General features: G+C 42.2%; 1 protein-coding gene across 3 annotated transcripts in view; it reads left to right on the top strand.

Moving 5' to 3' along the window:
- maf (MAF bZIP transcription factor) overlaps positions 1 to 20297 on the top strand; it is a 353819-nt gene that overhangs the window by 58760 nt on the left and 274762 nt on the right. Inside the window, exon 2 of one of the 3 annotated variants that reach the window (XR_004414499.1) lies at positions 11536 to 11600. The exons of 1 other annotated variant lie outside the window; for it this stretch is intronic. Coding sequence is in view for 1 of the 2 variants with exons in the window: in XM_033035851.1 (XP_032891742.1) it covers positions 11536 to 11545 (10 nt within the window). In the remaining variant the exon portion in view is untranslated. Of the gene's footprint in view, positions 1 to 11535; positions 11755 to 20297 lie in introns of those variants that run through there. One more of the 3 variants, XM_033035851.1, reaches the window with a different exon arrangement.

The following is a 20297-nucleotide window of genomic DNA, read 5'->3' as shown; positions in this document are numbered from 1 at the left end:
TGTTGGCTTAAAATCACAAAGCTTTCTGCTAATTCACTCAGTGCCTTCATACTTTGTCCTTTGCCTGCACAGAGGTAACTCTACTTTGAATGCACATTTTTTTTCGTAAATGTGAAAAATATAGACAGCATACAGAGACAGGAGAGGTATTGTCCCACAAAACATGTCTTGCGGCTAATACCCAAGCCAATCCTCTGCCCCGCTAATTCACTTAAACTCTTAATATGCTTATCCTGTTGAAAAATTGCAAACATTTCCAAGCTATTAGAGAGTAAATTGAAGGAGTTCCTCGCTGTTTTTGGAAGTTTGTGATATGTCTTAAATCCCATGTATTGAGGTGCACAATTATTCCACATTAATAGCTCCCCCCCCCTCCCCCCCCCACCCCCGCACCCTCCATCTGCTTTGAATTTTACAGAATCCTCCTATAAGAGCGGTATATACAATACAAGACAAATTAATTCTTTTATTTGTGGTGTAGTCTGTATCCCTCAATGCACTGTGCAGGCATGCAGCCCTCAATGTTGTTTAAAGAAAAAAACTATTCCCTGTGGACACAATGGCTAAAAGGAACACTGTTCATTTTCTTTGCCATTGAGCTAAGATGGCCCATTTAATGCTTTCAAGGACTCTCCCCTATCATTTTACTCGCACATCTCATTCAAAAGGAATAGAGACTAAGCAAAGCTATTTATTTTAAATGCTTGTTTAAATTTTCATGAAGCAGGAAGGGGATGATGTAGCACAAGAACGATCAAATCCAGTGCTTTATAGTTTTTTTTAAACCATTATACTGTGGTCATAATTTCACCAATACTCTGAGGTCACTTTAAGTCACTAGCTTAGAAGGGTTTGGCAACTGAGGGCCTTTCTCTGCTCTCGAGCAGGAAGGGAGAACTCATAGCTGATAACTTAAAGAATCCGAATTAACGTTTTTGATCACAATGCGGTTAATAATAGACGATTCTGAATCCAAACCGCACGTTATTCTCAACAATATTTAGCATATTCCTATCTTTTACACATTCAGTGCAACAACCTTTGGTGGGTCAATTTTAAAAGAAAAAAGCACCATAAACAAAATGAAACTTCATCATAAGACTGGGTTTGTTGAGTTTAGTGCAGAGATACAGCATGGAAACACCAAGTGCACATCGACCATCGATTACCCATTCACACAGTAGTTCTAAGTTGTCCCACTCTCACATCCACCTCCTACATATCAGGTGTAGTTTACGCAGGCCAATTAACCTACAGACGCGTGTCTTTGGGATGCGGGAGGAAACCAGAGCTCTCGGTGGAAACCCATGTGATCACAGGGAGAACGTGCAAACTTCACACAGAGAGCACCCGAGGGCAGGATTGAGCCCAGGTCTCTGGCGCTGTAAGACAGCAACTCTACCAGCTGTGCCACTGTGACAGCCTTGTGGTTAACATCAATGTTACTTTAGGCATACGGAGATAATTCTGTCTTTATCTAATCGCTGCTTTAATATGTGTTACCTGAAGTACCTTCAGGAATTTGAAATACTTTGCATTCGGAAGCTTGTCCTCATCTAAGTTGAACTGGAACATTTCTACTAACTATCAGACATTAGTTGTAAACCGTGACATTCAAGGGTTTAGTCTGGGATGCAGCTTTGGAATTTGGTTTGAACAGAAATTGGGTTGCGGAAGCCAAGTCTTGGGATCTTCCCAATATTTTCGGTTCTCCAAAGTTCAAATCATCAGGGACCTTAAACAAGACCGACTTGTTTGAAAGCAGAAAATGTTGGACTTCCTGCCTCGGCTTCTGCCCAATCTGAATTGTGGATTTTGACATGAATATATTTGGGCTTTCAAGAGTTTGGTGCATAGCATGTTGGAAGCTGCACTTGCTAAGGAAATAAATACTGTAAGTTACCCAAATTTTACAGATCCAGGGTTGGCACTTGTGTAGGCTGGGTACAAGAGTAAGGCTTATGGTCATATTGCCAAGGGACAAATGCCAGAAATATATTTCCAAAATCAACTAATTTCCAGTAAGAAAGAAATACATACATTTATATAGTAACTTTGATCATCCCACATCTTTATAGACTATTATGTAATTACATTTTGTGGATAGAGGGTTAATTATTGGGCAATGCAAGAGGTTACACTAGGTACAGTGACACAGCTAATATAGACACTGCCTTGCAACCAGGGACCCAGGTCCAATTCTGACCTCGGATGCTGAATACGTGAACTATGCACATTATCCTCTGAGACTTTGTGGGTTCCCCCTTGGTTTAATGGTTTACTCCGACATCCTAAAATGTACAGAATACTAGATTAATTGAACCCCAACCCCACCCCTTTGTGAATTGCCCCTAGTGCGTAGATGAGTGGTAGAAGCTGCAGAGAATCTGGGGAGAATATAAAATAGGATTGATATAGGATAGCTGTAAATGGACTGTTGATGGTCGGTATGGACTCAGTGGGCTGAAGGGCTGGTTTCCATGCCACATATCTCTGAAACAATCTACAAAACAAGAGAACTACCACACAAGAGATGACTGAGACTTAACTCTGCATTGGTTCTCTGAACAGTGCATACTTACAGGCCGTTTTGCATCCATTAGCCATGGATGACTAATCTAATTTTATGTTGCATCGTTACTGCTGGCAAAATAAGAAAGCTTTCATTCCATTAAACTGGATCAAATCGAAATCCATGACCTAAAGCTGAAAGGACAGTGACCATTGTAAAGGGGCATATAGATCTGATAGATTTATTTTTTCAACTCCATTTATTATGTAGACACAATATTTTCTCAAGGCATTGGTGCCTAATTTAATGATATGCATAGAGAAGCAAAATATGGGAACCGTATTTGTGTTATTTATCTTAAGGTGTCATCTTTACAATGTTATTTTTAAGGTTTCAATATATTTTTCAGAGTGAAACCAGAACCGTAAATAAAGCAGTTGAAATTTGGATTAGGTTCAAATTAAATTAATTTTCCCTCAGCATTTACATTTGATTTTTACAAGCAAAATCATTAATCAACAATCTCAAGAATATACAGACATCACTAGAATGGCCTGAGGCAAGATCTTGAAACACATCTGTAATAATGTTGCTTAGTGTAATTACTCATCCCAGTTCTTAACAATGCACATCATTGCAGCTATTCCCTTTTGCATTGTTTATTTAACTCATCTTATTCCAGTACGTAGGTTGTTTGATCGTTATTTATGAACAGTGTTGAAAGCCTCAAGAATACTTTCTTTCAGAGGAGGGGAGAAAGGTTTCCATGACATTTATGGTCTTGGACAGCGCAGTGACGCAGCGGTGGAGCTGCTGCCTCACAGCGCCAGAGACCTCGGGACAATCCAGACTTCATATGGTGTCTGTGTGGAGTTTGCATGCTCTCCCTGTGACCGCGTGGGTTTCCTCCGGGTAATCCCATTTCCTACCACATCCCAAAGACGTACAGGTTTGTAAGGTAATTGGCCTCTGTGAATTGCTTCTAGTGCGTAGGGAATGGATGTGGAAGTAGGATAACATGGAACTAGTGCTAACAGATGATCCAGAACTCTCGATGCTACCTGTCCCACTGAGTTACTCCAGCATTTTACATCTATCTAATGGGTGATCAATGGGTGCCGTGGACTCAGTGGGCTGGAGGCATTTCTATCCTACACACTAGGGACAATTTTTACAGAAGCCAATTAACCAACAAACCTGCATGTCTTTGGAGTGTGGGAGGAAACAGGAGCACCCAGAGAAAGCCCACGTGGGCACAGGGAGAATGTACAAACTCTGTACAGACCGCACCTATAGTCAGGATTGAACCAGGGTCTCAGGCGCTGCGTTAAGCACTGTTAAGCAATAGTTGACATCTCATACCTTGTAGTTCAGGGACCCTTCCATTCCATAGTTTCCAAATCATGCTGGGCACCAAAAGTATCTGGAATTTTAAAAAAAAATCTGCTTCTGGCTCCAATATACAAATGTGCTGATCATTGATCAGGGGCCCTGGTGATATTAGCTGTGGTTACATGGTTCCTATAGGAATGACAACATATATTTTATTCAGGAGCAACACAAAGTAGATCTCAGCTTAGTGTAAATATGAAATGAAATAGGAAATGAAGGCTGGCTGGCATGGATGCATTGGGCCAAATGGCTTCCTCGTGTAACTCTTCAATGATAATGCCTATACCTCCTCTTCTAGACAGTACCTTTTAAAAGATTTAAATTACTTTCCTGTTCATCTGTGTGTTCCATTAGCAGTCTCAGGCCAATAAACTGACGCTGTAAGTGATTCTTCAAAGTCATGTCCTTTACCTATTCCATCAATCAAAATGGAACCACAAAGGGTTGACAGTGACTTTCAATATCTGGCTCTGTGAGTGCAGGGGCAGGAAATAGGCAACGAGTGGGTAACTAAACCAGATGCAAGTAGTCTGTAAGAACACTAATAATTAATGTTGAGCACTCTCTAGGCTCCAGGGAAAGCACCCAAATTTCCAAATATCTCATTCTTTTTTTTCCTTTGTAGGCAGCCCTAAGTTTAGTTTAGTTTAGTTTAGAGATATGGGGGCGGAAACAGGCCCTTCAGCCCGACGAGTCCGAGCCGATCAGCAATTCCCATACACCTGCACTATCTTACACACTAGGGACAATTTACAATTCTTACCGAAGCCAATTAACCTCCTAACCTTTTTGGTTTTTGAGATAATGTGTGGAAACAGGTCTTTCGCCCCCCTGAGACCGTGCCTACCAGAAATTCCCGTACACCAGCACTATCCTACAGACTCTGCACTAGTTACAATTTTTACTGAAGCAAATTAACCTACAAACCTGTATGTCTTTGGAATGTGGGACGAAACCAGAGCTCCTGAAGAAAACCCACATGGTCTTGGGGAGAACGTACAAACTCTGAACAGACAGCGCCCTTAGTCAGGATCGTGCCTGGGTCTCTGGTGCTGTAAGGCAGCAACTCTACCGCTGTGCTACCATGCCACCCCAAGGTTCAAGGATAATTAGGTCCCCTCTAATTCATCTTCTATATTACAACGACCTTATAACATTGAAGGAGGGCGGTTTTGGCCCATCGACTCTATGCTGGCTCACCGAGCAATTTAATTTCCCCTCATATTTTTACTGCAATGTGTTCTCCCACATCTTCTTCAGCTACACACTCGGGGCAACTTATCATGGCCAATTAACCTATTTGCTTTGGGATGTGAGAGGAAACTGAACCACCTGAGAGAAACCCACGTGGTCACAGGGATAATATGCAAGCTCCACACAGTCATCAGGGGAAGTCAGATTGCTGGAGCTATGAGGCAGCTGCTCTAGAAGGGCCACCACTGTGATATCCACTGGGAGCTGGCGGGTGGCTAATGAGGCCAATGTCAAACCCGCAGAAACTAGTTGTGAACGGGTGATCAAGTGTCAGTATGGACTCGGTGGGTCAAAGGGCCTGTTTCATTGCTGTATCTTTAAACTAAAACAAACTTAACTAAACTAAAGATAAACACAAAGTGCTGGAGTAACTCATTGGGTCAGGCAGCTTTTCTGGAGGAAAAGGCTAGGTGACGTTTTGGGTCGGGACCCCTCTTCATAGTGACTGAACGAAACCTCAGCTGGATATAAATATTGAAACAGAGCAGGGGTTTCGTGCCAGTCACCTCACCAATACTTACATCTCAGTCAACATCATACGAAGATACTAACTGGTCATTATCACATGACATTTGGTGGGAGTTTGCACTGTGACAACTCTTTGAACAACCACACTTTAAAAGCACGTATTGGTCCTAACGGTGTTATGTAAATGCAAGCTATTTCATTTAAAGCTTCACACACAACATTGAGTTCCATTGGCTTTACTAAGATGGAATATCAGTTAATGCTTTTGACCTGTGACCAATGCATTACTGCCCATTGCAAAAAGCAAACTGCTGGAGGAGCTCAGCAGGTCTGCTGCTGCCTGATGTACTCAGTTCTTCCAGCAGTTTTTTTTTTTTATCATGATTCCAACATCTGCAATCATAGTCATAGAGTCATACAGGACAGAAACAGAAGGTTCACCCCAACTTTACTTTATCTTAGACTTTAAACTTTAGAGATACAGTGCGGAAACTGGCCCTTTGGCCCATCGAGTCCCCGCCGACCTGCGATTACTCCATACATAACACTATCCATCACACACTGGGGACAATCTTTACTGAGACCAATTAGCCTATAAACCTGCATGTCTTCTGAATGTGGGAGGAAACCGGAACACTCGGAGGAAACCCACGCGGTCAGAGAGAACGTACAAACTCCATACAGACAGCACTTGTAATCCGGGTCGAATCCGGGTCTCTGGAGCTGTAAGCCAGCAACTCTACCGCTGCACCACTGTGCCACCCACACTTGTCCACACCAACTCATCTAAGCTAGTCCTAATTCCCCGCATTTGGTCCATATCCCTCTGAACCTTTTCCATCCATGTACCTGTCCAAGTGTCTTTTAAATCCAGTGACTTCATTACTGCCTATTACCATACTACCCAGGCTACATTTCTCCCAACACCAGTCTATTTTCAAAAATCAATTTTGACTGTAAACATTTTGTTGCTAACAATAAACACAATTTGTACTTATGTGGCACCTTTAAGGTTATAGAAAGTCCCAAGGTGCCTCATGGAAGCAAAAGAGCCTCTATGATTACTCATCCAGAAACATAGTCTGTCAGATATCAACTTTAGATGAAATAGTCTACTCAATCCCCTTTGCTGCACTTTCTGCAAGAGTTTTCATCCATATTCCTATGTTGTGGCCCCATCAGTTCACCTTGCATCCTGACCCATATATGTTCATTGCATTTCATGGCATCTTATTGCTCTGTCTACCTGATGTATATCAGGCTAACCTCACGTGTACAGCTTGAAAAATCTTCTGGCCAACTGAAACAAGATCAATTTGTACCTTCAGTCTTGCAGAAGGTGACCAATGAAATTCAAAATGCTTAAGATCTGTAGTGAACAAAAGTTTAGTTTAATTTGGTTTAGTTTAGAGATAAAGCTTGGAAACAAGCCATTCATCCCACCAAGTCCACGCCGACCAACGATCAGTTCTTTCGTACAGACCAGTTCTATCGTACAGACTAGGGACAATTTGCAGGAGAAAAATTAATCTACAAAGCTGCACGTCTTTGAAGTGTTGGAGGAAACTGGAGGACCTGGAGAAAACCCATGAGTTTACAGGGAGAACGTACAAACTCCGTTCAGACAGCACCCAAGGTCAGGATCAAACTTAGGTCTGTGGTGCTGTAAGGCAGCAACTCTACCTTTGCGCTACTGTGCCACTCCAAACTAAAATGAAGGAAGCTTGTGTTCAGAGTTATGAAATATCAAATATCAAATATATTTATACATACTCAAAATAATTCAAATACTGGCATTCATGTTTTCTGAGGCAGACCATGTGATTTCTTGTTCAATGCAGTTATAATTATATTTGGAATCAGGCCTTATCTTTGGCTATCATTGTTTTCTGGTGCCTGTATCAGCTAAAACCATCCCATTCTTAAAATCAGCAGAAAAAGGAATAATTTAACGAAATATAAAAGAGCAGAAATTATTTAAATTGAAAAGGCAGTCAGTATGCATATTTGATTCCTACTTACCTGTTTTTTTAGCAGGATAAATCCACGCTTAGATTCAAACAAAATCCAATCTTTCTCCTCTCATTTGTTCATTCACGTGTGCACTGTTTTGAATCCCAGAAAGCACTTCTTATTAGTAATAATGAAGGCAGATGCTGGATAACACAATAAAGGCACAAAGTGCTGGAGTAACTCAGCAGGTCAGGCACCATCTCTGGAGAACATGGACAGGCGACATTTCGGATCTGACTGATGAAGGGCCCTGACCCGAAATGATGTCTATCCATGTTCTCCAGAGATGCTGCCTGATCCGCTGAGTTACTCCAGCACTTTGTATCTTTTTTTTTGTTGGTATTAATAGTCGGAGTAATAGGTGACAGCAGTTCTCTAGGGTAAGATTTGTAATTGCCAGAAGTTAACTATCTGTGTTAACTTAAAGCAATGGCTGAGACATTTTCTTGTACATCAGGAAAGATGTCCAAGTCAAGCAGTTGATGGCACTCAATCCCATGTGTTAAGAAAAGCCTGCGGGTCGCAGTGGCAATGTAATTCTATATATAAAACTCAGCACCTTGCACACATCACTTCAACCTAAAAATAGGCTTAGCCGCTGAGGTATGGGTTTCTGTGAAAAACCTTGGGGCATTTTACTATGTTAATCATATTGCAGCGTGCAGCATACTGAACATCAATGTTTTTTTTCTGATTAAAAGTATAGTGTTCAGCTTTTTTTGATGAGTGAACAGGACATTTCAATTTTCAGCCAACTGCCTTCTTATCATTGACTGCCAACCAGTGACAGAAGCACAAGAGGTGACCATTCCTTATATCCAATCTAAATATCTACGTCCTTATATTAAAGTGTTGCGAAGGCTTGAATCCATTGGCTCCATCTACACTTCACGCTGCTTCGCAAGGCCGCCAGCATAATCAAGGACGAGTCTCACCCCAATCATTCCTTCTTCTCGACTCTCCCATCAGGCAAGAGGTGCAGAAGTGTAAAAATGCACACCTCCAGATTCAAAAACAGTTTCATCTAAGCTGTCATCAGGCAACTGAGCCATCCTATCAACAATTAGAGAGTGGACCTGAGCTACCACCTACCTCATTTGAGTCCCTCAGACTATCTTTAATTGTTTTTTACTAGACTTTAACCTGAACTAAACATTATTCCCTTTATCCTGCATCTGTACATTATGGACGGCTCGATTGTAATCATGTATAGTCTTTCCGCTGATTGGACAGCACGCAACAAAAAGCTTTTCACTATACCTCAGTACATGTGGCAATAAACTAAACTAAACTAAACTAAACTAAACTAAACTAAACTAAACTAAACTAAACTAAACTAAACTAAACTGAACCAAACCAAACAATGCAGGTTAGTGCATCAAATGTAATCTGGCTCAACCAATGTTCAGTGTTGTGATTCCCAACACTGAGGTGACTTCTTCTTCTTGCGTATGGCGTGCACAGCCTAAAGTTATAGGACAACTTGTTCTATTTGATCTTATTTGATTGTGCACGCCGGGTTGATTGCATTCGTCGAAACAGGGCGGACCATGTGAAGGTTGCAATCTTCCACCCCACTGAGGTGACTGACAGATTTCTGCCCTCTTACAAAAGCAGCATTGTTTTGTTTTAAACGTCTGATGGTTGTTGTTCCTTCTCCACTCTATGTCCCAGTCTCCATGATAAGAGACCATTTCCAAACAAGAGACTGCAAATGATTCTGTCAGACCCTGATTCAGATGATCACTAGGAAATGTCTCAAAGGATAAACCTTGTCAGTTTGTTGCTCTTTTCCATTAACCTTTCCCGCAACCTTCCCAATGTTCAGTTCCACCTCAATCATCGCAGTGTGAACATAACCAGGTAGTGGCACCACTGGCATTCCACCAGTGACCATTCCACCAATGCAAGCCAATCCAGGAATCAACAGGGACTGCAACCACCAAAGTACACCTACAATACACCCACCACTACTTTAGTTTATGCACAAGGAACTGCAGATGCTGGAATCTTGTGTAGAACACAAAGTGCTAGAGTGTCACAACATTCTTTACCCTAAATATTTTTTACCTTAATCAAATTCCCCTTGGAACATAGAAACAATGAACCGCAGATGCTGGTTTACAAAATAATACACAAAGTGCTGGAGTAACTCAGTGGGTCAGGCAGCATCACTGAAGTACATGGATAGGGGAAGTTTTGGGTCGAGACCCTCCTTCAGACTGATTGGGGTAAGATTTTTACACAGAGAATTGTAGGAGCTGGACCACGCTGCCAAGGGAGGGGGCAGAAGGAGATAAGATAGTAAAGTGTAAGTGTATGTTTTGGGACGGGACCTTCCTTCAGACAAGGTAAGTTGAGGGATACTGTTCCTATAACAAATGGAACAAAGGCCGGAGTTACAGATTTAAATTTCTGAGGCAACAATTAAATGGGGGTTGAGAAGAAAAGCCTTTTTGTTGTGCAGGAGTAGTTCTGATCTGGAACTTTCTACCAATAGAGGTGGTGGAAACAGGATCAAGGAGGCAACCAGGGAATTCAAAAAGGAAAAAGATACAAAGTTCAGGAGTAACTTAACAAGTCAGGCAGCATCCCTGGAGAACATATATAGGTGATGTTTTGTGTCAGGACCTTATGATATTGGTGTTTAAGATGCTTTTAGATAGGGACATGGAAGTGCAAGAAATGTAGGCATATGGATCATGTACAGCAGATGAGATTAGTTTAACTTGACATCATGTTCGGCACAAATAATGTGCGCTGAAGGGCCTGTTCCTGGGATGTACTATTCTATGTTCAATGCTCAATGCTCAGACTGATCAGTCTGTAGAAGGGTCCCAACTCGAAATGTCACCTATCCATGTTCTCCAGAAATTCTACCTGATCTGCTGAATTACTCTGGTACTTTGTGTATTTTTTTGGTAAACCAACATGTGCAGTTCTTTATTCCCACATTGTGAAAGGAATGGGATTGAGGTAAAGAGCTGTTATGGGGGAAGAGCAGAGCAATATGAGTGAGAGTGTTGATCAACCCAGAGCCAATAAACATGGATAGGACAAGTTTGGAGGGATATGGACCAAGCTCAGCAGTTTAGAGGAAACTAGAGATGGAAAACAAATGGAAGACTGGAAATTACCGTTTTAAGATCGAATTCAGGATGTTTTAATCAAGAACTATTTTGATGCGGTCGGGAGTTTAATGTGGTCATTCTGGTGCTACCAGATGGACAGTACATTTACCAGCCACTTAAGAATGCATTGTATTATCCAGGAATTCAAACTAAATTTCCTGATCACTGCAATCAATCCCTGACAAAAATCATAATGGATTATAAAAAAAAACAAGATTTTCAACATTTAATTTTAATAATATCCGTTAATAGATTTCTTTTTAAAAAAAGGTTATTTAGCTTGATGGGTCCACAAAGTGCCAGAGTAACTCAGCAGGTCAGTCAGCATCTGTGGAGGGAAAGGCATAAGCGATGTTTCGCACCTAAGTCCCTCCCTCTGGCTTTACATTTCAGCCCTCATCTCTCCATATGTGACACCCTGTTGTCTCATTTGCATCTCTAGCTTTTGTCACTTGGCCCACTCATCTGCCAATGAACCCCCCTCCCTCTCCCCTCACCCGTGTCCACCGAGCACTTGCCAGGCTTTGTTCCCTGCCCCCACCACTACTCTTTCCCAGCTTTCAACCCCCCTACTACAATGAGTCTGAGGAAGGGTCCCGACCTGAAACGTCGCCTATCCAGTTCCCCCAAACTTGATAGGGCAGTGGATGGGAGGATCATGCGATGAAACCTCCAATGCACCCAATCAGAAATGGCAACACTAGCAGAGGTTTGCAGGACATCAGCAGTTTTGCCACTAATACCCCCTATTTTATGCGTCCACAGGGAGCTTTGACGATCATTACCTGGGACTGGCTGCCCAGGCAACTCCCAATCAACAGAGAGTGCAGGTAACCCATGGATTTTAATACACGTTCTCTCATTAATGAATTGGAAGTTGTGATCAAATCTGGATCTTGGTATACCAGTGGGAACAATGGCTTCTCACTTGGCAGTACACCTTTTAGGGTATCCAGTACCTATCTAGAGTCAAGAGTCAAAAGTGTTTTGTTGTCACATGGTCTGAAACAAAACAATTACATTCTTGCTTGCAGCAGCACAACAGATATGTAAAGAGAGTACTCTGTAAACACCATTAAGAACAACAAAAATGTTCAGTATACAAAATAAACAAAATAATGATAGTGCAAGGACAAAAACAATAAAAAACAAACCCCCCTAAGTCTATATAGTACGGAGCTTAGTTGGAGGTTGTGTTTAATAGCCTGATGGTTGTTGGGAAGAAGCTGCTCGCGAACCTGCATATTACAGTTTTCAGGCTCCTTTACCTTCGTCTCGATGGCAGGAGTGAAACAAAAGCGTGGCCTTGTGGTGTGGGGTCCCTGATGGCTGGCTGCCTGATGATGAGGCAGGGCCTCCTGTAGATCCCTTCGATGGTGGATAGGTCGGTACCCGTGATGGAGCGGGCAGTATTCACCATTTCTGGCAATCTTCTTCATTCCTGGTCGTTTGAGTTGTCGAACCAGGCCGTGATGCGATCAGTCAACATGCTCTCTACTATATACCTGTAGACGCTCAAACTAGTATTCATTGACATACTGAATCTCCTCAATCTTCTAAGGAAGTACAGGCATTTTGGGGGGTTTCTTTATGATTGCATCAATGTGCTGGGTCCAGGACACATCTTCATGATGAATTCATTATCGTTCATTGTATGTCATAAAGCTCTTTTTTCTTTTTGTATTGGAGATGGTAGCAGCCTCCCCTCACCACAAAGCGTGGCTTCTTACCTTCTGATGGAAGGGAGAGAGTCAGGGATTTGACATGTGTCAAAATGACAGCACGGTGTTCTGCAGAGTGATAGGACTCTGGTCAAAGTAACAATTCCCCATCTGTTGAGTTCTCAATTTCCGCCATGCTCCCCCCCCCCTCCTCCCCTCCCTCCAGCACCCCCAAGAGGCAAAGCATTAATCAGACAGCAGACAGTTCCTATTGTGCGAACAGATTGTGCTTTGTACATGGGATCTAAGGATTGGGAAAACAGAACAGAAAATGTACGATACAATTTACTTCTGAAAAGTGTTCTGTGTAATGCATTCCATTAATACTTTCAAACACTTCTCTTGGTGACTAAATCAATGATTAGTCTTGCTCCAATACTATGAGAGAACATAAAATAAGACCGTAAAGTTCTTGTGAATCAGGATGGATTTGTAGCACACAGGGCAACTCTCAGTTGTACAACTATCTGAACCTATTGTGAATACTAGTCGCGAAAGTACTTTTTGGTATATCTATATCCGCTATCATTACTCACAATTTTACTTTGCGAAACTCAAAGTGTTGGAGGATCTCAACGGGTCAGGCAGCATCTGTGGTAGGAAATGGACAGGTAACGTTTCAGGTCGGGACCCTTCATAGAGTCAGAGTCATACAGCATGGAAACAGGCCCTTCGGCCCAACTTGCCCACACTGACCAACATGAGCTGTCTACATTAGTCCCTCCTGCCTGTGTTTGGCCCGTATCCCTCTAAACCTATCCTTAACATGTGCCTGTCTAAATGTTTCTTACACACAGCAATAGTACCTGCCTCAATAGTACCTGCCTTCTCTGACAGCTCATTCCATACACCCACCATCCATTTTGTAAAAAGGTTACCCCTCAGGTTCGTATTAAATTCCCCCCCCCCCCCCCACCAACCCCTCAAACTTAAACCTATGTCTGTTTCCCCTACTCTGGGGAAGAGACGCTGTGTTTACCTGATCTATTCCTCTCATGATTTTATACACCTCTATAAGATCACCCCTCATCCTCCTGCACTCCAAGGAATTGACAATAGACAATAGACAATAGACAATAGACAATAGGTGCAGGAGTAGACCATTCGACCCTTCGAGCCAGCACCACCATTCAATGTGATCATGGCTGATCATCCCCAATCAGTACCCGATTCCTGCCTTCTCCCATATCCCCTGACTCCGCTATCTTTAAGAGCCCTATCTAGCTCTCTCTTGAAAGTATCCAGAGAACCGGCCTCCACTGCCCTGTGAGGCAGAGAACTCCACACTCACAACTCTCTGTGAGAAAAAGTGGTTCCTCGGCTCCATTCTAAATGGCTTACCCCTTATTCTTAAACTGTGGCCCCTGGATCTGGACTCCCCCAACATCGGGAACATGTTTCCTGCCTCTAGCATGTCCAAACCCTTAACAATCTTATATGTTTGCATAAGATTCCCTCTCATCCTTCTAAACTCCAGAGTGTACAAGCCCAGCCGCTCCATTCTCTCAGCATATGACAGTCCCGCCATCCCGGGAATTAACCTTGTAAACCTACGCTGCACTCCCTCAATAGCAAGAATGTCCTTTCTCAAATTAGGGGACCAAAACTGCACACAATACTCTAGGTGTGGTCTCTGGGCTCTGTGCAACTGCAGAAGGACCTCTTTGCTCCTATACTCGACTCCTCTTGTTATAAATGCCATTTGCTTTCTTCACTGCCTGCTGTACCTGCATGCCTACTTTCATATACTGATGAACAATGATCCCCAGACCACGTTGTACTTCCCCTTTTCCCAACTTGATGCTATTTAGATAGTAATCTTCCTTCCTGTTTTTGATACCAAAGTGGATAACCTCACATGTATCTACATTAAACTTCATCTGCCATGCATCTGCCCACTCCCCCAACCTGTCCAAGTCACCCTGCATTCTCATAGCATCCTCCTCACAGTTCACACTGCCACCCAGCTTTGTTTCATCTGAAAATTTGCTAATGTTATTTTGAATCCCTTCATCCAAATCTTTGATGTATATTGTAAATAGCTGCGGTCCCAGCACTGAGCCTTGCGGTACCCAGAATTGAGTCCCAGCCTGCTCAATCTCTCCCGATTTTAGACAACATTCGTCAGATTTTGTCTCCACAATTTTTCTTTGTCATTCAGTCGGCAGGTTTATATCACTGGCAAGTTTCATCCACTGGCCCCTCTTCGCAGAGTAGTGTAACTTAAAAAAAAATATTGTGTTGGATTGCACTGATTTCCAGCCAGAAGACACATCTGATGCCTTGTTCCACCCTCGAATTGCACCTAGAGGCATTGCATCCAGGGGCATTCCATAACAGAAGAATTAGAAACAAAGACCTGCAGATGCCAGTTTATACACAAAAGGTGCTGGAGTAACTCAGGAGGTCAGGCAGCATCTTTGGAGAACATGGATAAGTGACATTTTGGGTCGAGACTCTTCTAGGTCAAGAGGCCACAGGTACATTGCACATCCACCCACAGCATTAAGCTAACCATATCTAGTGCATCAAATGCAGCCTTCTTCTCTTGTACAAGGTCACCGTCCTTTTTTGCAGAGGTAAGTTTAGCTTTAAGGTGAGAGGAGCTAAGTTGAAAGATATGTGAGAGAAGATTTACATACATCCTAAGCACGTTTGTGTGATTAAATATTTTTTGTGGATTACTTCTAGTGATGGTGCACGTTTGGAGAATCAGGATGGAGTAGATGAAAATGTGAGAGAAATGGTTTGCAGAGAAATAAATTGGGAAATAGTATAATACCTGCTCCAATATAGCATTGCTGGATGCTGGTTATAACAAAATAAGAATGGAGATATTGTATGGAAAAATTGTTTGTACATTTTCTATATAGTATAATCAAATAATACATAAACTTACCAGCCACGCGTACAAAAATAGGAAAAAAAGGGTTTGTTGTTTGAATTGCATGAAGCTCATTTGTAGCATAACTATCAACTGGGTTTAATGACCTGCTTCTATGCTTGTAGTAAAGGTAACTAAAATATACTGGGAGAGAAATTCAATCATGGTTGCTTACACTGATCTGCCATTAGCTGTGGGTTATTCTCCACATCTGAAATTCAGTCCTGTTCTGTTCAAATAAGCTAAAAATGTGAATGTGGGGAGAGGGACAGGCTGAAGAAGGGTTCCACCGTTCCAAGGTGAAAAGTCACCCATCCATTTTCTCTAGGGTTGCTGCCTGACCCGCTGAAGTTCTCCAGTACTTTGTGTCTTTCCCTGGGAATGGGTTAGCAAAGGATTAATGTAAAAAATGGTTGTCTGGTGGTCAGTACAGACTCGGTGGGCTGAAGTGCTCTCTGTGACCGTATGACCCAATGCCGATTATTAATGTGATTGAAATGTTTCAATCGCTTCCTTTGTATTGTTTTTTAAATAGCGTTTTGTGTAAAGAGTGAAAGTAAAAGCAAAATGTGAAACATTTGAATGTGGTAAGTTGATTTTTAGTTGGCCTCACTAATCCATAACACTTAATTCATAGCATTAATAAGCATATCCTGAAACCACCAAATTCAATGAGATTGATGCACACTATTATCTAATATGGGCAAACATTATCCAGTGCATTGTTTTGATTGCCAATACCTGATGTACCACCATAACCACAGGCTCGAGTCGGATAGAAGATCCTCCACAGTAAACCACTCCTGACAACCACATTTGAAGATGCTGACCACAGCACTTGTAAGGGAGAATTGAAGCAATGTGTGGCCTCTACATTGCATCGTACACGCAACACCCACAAACAGGCACGGGGAAGAACTCAAATAAAATGTAAAACAATGGCAAAGTAATCAGCGACGCTCTCACCCCTTGAATAAATAAATTAAAGACAGTTACAACCACCTTTTGTTCAAGGGAGGCACCGTGACACAATGATGGAGTTGCTGCCTTACAGCACCAGAGACCCAGGTTCGATCTTGACTATGGCCGCTATCTGTATGGAGTTTGCATGTTCTCCCTGTGACTACATGGGTCTTCTCCGGGTGCTCTGGTTTCCTTCCACATTCCAAAAATGTGCAGATTTGTAAGGTTAATTGGTTTCTGTAAATTGTCCTTAGTGTGTGGGATAGGTTGGTGCGATTTGATGGGCTGAAGGGCCTGTTTCCTCGATGTATCTACAAATCAAACTTTTACTTAACACTTTGGTCTTCTTGGTTACAAATGTGGAGGCGCCATCTGTTTGTCGGGATGTTTTACAAAGGAGATTGCATCACTAATCGCCTACTCTAGTTAGTAAATACAACTAGAAGCAAGAATCAACCCGGATGTAAGTAGATGGATCCATATTGTTTATTTTACACACCATTACCAAAAAGCAAGATGACTCCTTATACATAATATATCTGTGAATTAAATAAACTACAAGTAAAGTAAAAATTAGAATAATGGCAGAATGGTTTGAGTCATTGAGCTAATATTCAGAGGTTTGGATATCGATTCAGAGACATTCAGAACCAGAGGAATTTTATTTCAAATGATTATTTAAATGATTATATAAATCTATTTGTTAACATGCTACTATTAGCAGTGGGAAGCTACTAAATGATTACATATTCCCTGCAAGACTCAGCCCCGACACTGATGGAAAGCTCCGCTCTTTATCTAGGCTGGTCTTTATCTGACTCTAGTTTCTCCAGTCATATAACCCTCAGCTACAACCTCAGTTCAGGAGCCATTAGAGATGGGCAATAAATGTTGTCCGTGGCTGAGATGGCCACATCTTGTTTGAAAAAGTAAACTAGCATCTGCAGTTCCTTCCTACACATTCAATCCATTTCGCCTGCATTGCAATTTGTTCCTCCTTGATGCTCTGTCCAGTCTACAGTTTACCATTGTCCACATCTTTGATTTTGAGCACTTTGTCCAAATCATCTCTTCTAGCTTCCCCTGGCTCATAAGGTAACCAAAGCATTCTATCCTCAGAATCACTGAAGCTTTTTTTGCACCACGAGTCCCTAGAATCTTTTTTGAGGTAACCAGAATAGATGCAGCCAAACCAATATTGGATAGGGCTTCATGTAACTACTGCCCTGTACTCATAGTCATACAGTGTGGAAACAGCCCCTTTGGCCCAACTTGCCCACACCGACCAACTTGTCCCATCAACGCTAATCCCACTTGCCTGCATTTGGCCCATATTCCTCTAAACCTGTCCCATCTATGTACCTGTCTAATTGCGTCTTAAACGCTGCAATAGTCCCACCCTCAACTACCACCTCTGACAGCTTGTTCCATACACACACGACCTTTTGGGAGAAAAAATGTATAACTGCTTTCTCCACCTGAGTCAGTGCAGTTTTTTAAACGAATGATCGCAATAATAATTGCACCTGACAAAAAAAAAAAATTAAAGATTGCTCGGACAAATTCCCTGCCTAAAATGAGAACGTTTTCTCTGACTAAATTTGCCATTAACGGCAAAATTGGTCAAGGGGACAGACATGTTTTGTGAAATGTAGAAGTGTATAATTGCCACAAAATGATGGGTGGATGAGATGCATGGCGACTGTCCTACACTGAGTCAGGTGTGGGGCTGCATTCGTTCTTCGATCTGCTGCTGGGCTTGTCCTTCAAGCCTCCAGACAGCCTGCAACCCTCACCGAGGACTGCAGCAACATTTTCTGCTTCAGCGGTACGCATGATGTAATGCGTCTGCCTCTCTACCTCGCTCCGAGAGAGAGAGAGAAAAACAACCCACAAATTAAAACATGGAAAGAAAAATCGATAAGTGAGTGGTCAGCAAATTGGCGACGGAGAGCGGATGCTCTATAATAATGCGCGGAGTGCAACACCTAATACAAAGCAGGATCACATTGCAGTCCTGAAAACACCACCTTGTGTTTGGTGCATGTTTTAATGCATTATATCATGATTTCATATTTGTTTTTAGTCTGAGTTTTAAAACTCATTCCAGCGCATTAAGCTACTGCCAATTTCAGATTTAACTTTTTTTATGCCCCTGATGTTGAGTAAAAGGAATTCTTAATGTCAGTTTGTCCTATGACAGGAAGCAGACAGGTGTGAACATTGAGCCATAGAGTCATACAGTACGGAAATAGGTCCTTCAGCCCAAATCGTCCATGCTGACCAAGATGCCCATTCTAATCTAGCCCTATTTGCCCATGTTTGGCCCACATCCATTCTAAACCTTTCCAAATGGCAGAGCTGGTTCTACAAGTTTTTCATAAAAATACCTGTTCCCTTGACCAATTTTTTTGTTGATGGGAATTTTACTCAGAAACGGCGGCACAGTGATGCAGCGGTAGAGTTGATGCCTTACAGCACTAGAGACCAGGGTTCGATCCTGACTACAGGTGCTGTCTATACAGAGCTTGTACATTCTCCCTGTGACTGCATGGGTTTTCTCCGGGTGCTCCGGTTTCCTCCCACGTTCCAAAGATGTGTAGAATTGTAGGTTAATTGGCGTAAGTAGGTTGTAAAAAATGTCCCTAAGTGTGTACGACACGGTCTGTGTATGGAGTGAACGCTGGTCGGAGCGGTCTTGCTGGGCTGAAGGGTCTGTTTCCGGGCTGTATCTCTAGTCTAAAATAAAGTCTGAAGCTAAATAACCATTTGTGTGCATTTGAAAGTAATTTCAGCGTGTAAAGTGTTAATGCCATTAATTCCTAGCCGCCCAGATTCACTCTGACTTAGCAGTGGAAAGAGAAAGGGAAAAATGACCTCCGGAAATAGGATTTTCACACTTGGTTACTTTGAAGCCAAGCATCTCATGCTTCTGTTGCAGAGAGAGTTCCAGCTATTGAACAACAGCGATTGTGATACTCGTTGTACAGGCTTGTGACTCGAGGGTTGTTGGGGCTTTCAAAACGTGAAGGCAACATATAATGTACCAAGAGTGAAGGTCTTCACAAAGCAATGCTTAATGAGAACACTCCAGGGGAGGAGACTTGGGCAAAAAAAAATCACAGGGGGATATCAGACCTTGAACTTGTCACAACAGCAATAAATAGATTAATACGTCAGGCTGTGCAGAAGAATGCTGGGGCCAGGGTAAAATGAACATAGATGGCAATAAAGATTAGAACTTTGAGAATAGAGAATATTAGAAGGACTATAACATGTTAAAATAAATCTTAAAATAAGATTTAAATAAAATCATTCGATGCAAGAATATCAAAACTGGAAGTCCGTTCTCTATCAAGGTCTCAATGTCTTTTTACCATTGTTTATTTTAAGGGAAAATTATTGAGGGTTTTTGAATTGTGGGGAAATAGAGTTAAGATGTGGATCAGCCATGATAATCCCTTCATGGTGAGAGGTGAGGGATTTTGGGTGGCACCATTCAGATGCTCAACTTTCCATCCACCAGTCTTTAGCAACCACATGGGACCCAAACCTGATTCATTTTCTCTCGGATTTGCTTCCATCTTGGTGCCACCTGAAATGGTATTCACCGTTAAAGCTATTTGAACAATGCTAACCCTGCAACCTGAACGAAAGGGGAAAAATAAGATAGAGGTAGGATAACAGATAGGGTAAATGCACAGAGTCTTTTGCCAGGAATAGGGGAATCCAAGAACCAGGGGACATAAGTTTAAAGTGAGGGGGGAAGATTTAATAGGAACCTATGAGGCGACTTTTTCCACAGGCAGGCAGGTGGGTCTCGTGTAGATGGGGCATCTTGGGCGGTATGGGCAATTTGGGCCAGAGGGCCTGTTTCTTAGTTGTATGATTCTACGACTCTATGACTTTAAGAAAGACGTTACAAAAGCTCCTGTGCCCGCATGTGGTCCATATTTCTT

The sequence above is a fragment of the Amblyraja radiata genome, chromosome 17 (genome assembly GCF_010909765.2).
Source record: "Amblyraja radiata isolate CabotCenter1 chromosome 17, sAmbRad1.1.pri, whole genome shotgun sequence".
NCBI lineage: Eukaryota > Metazoa > Chordata > Chondrichthyes > Rajiformes > Rajidae > Amblyraja > Amblyraja radiata.
The sequence above is the reverse complement of the archived record's forward strand: the minus strand, read 5'-3'. Positions and strand labels throughout refer to the sequence as shown.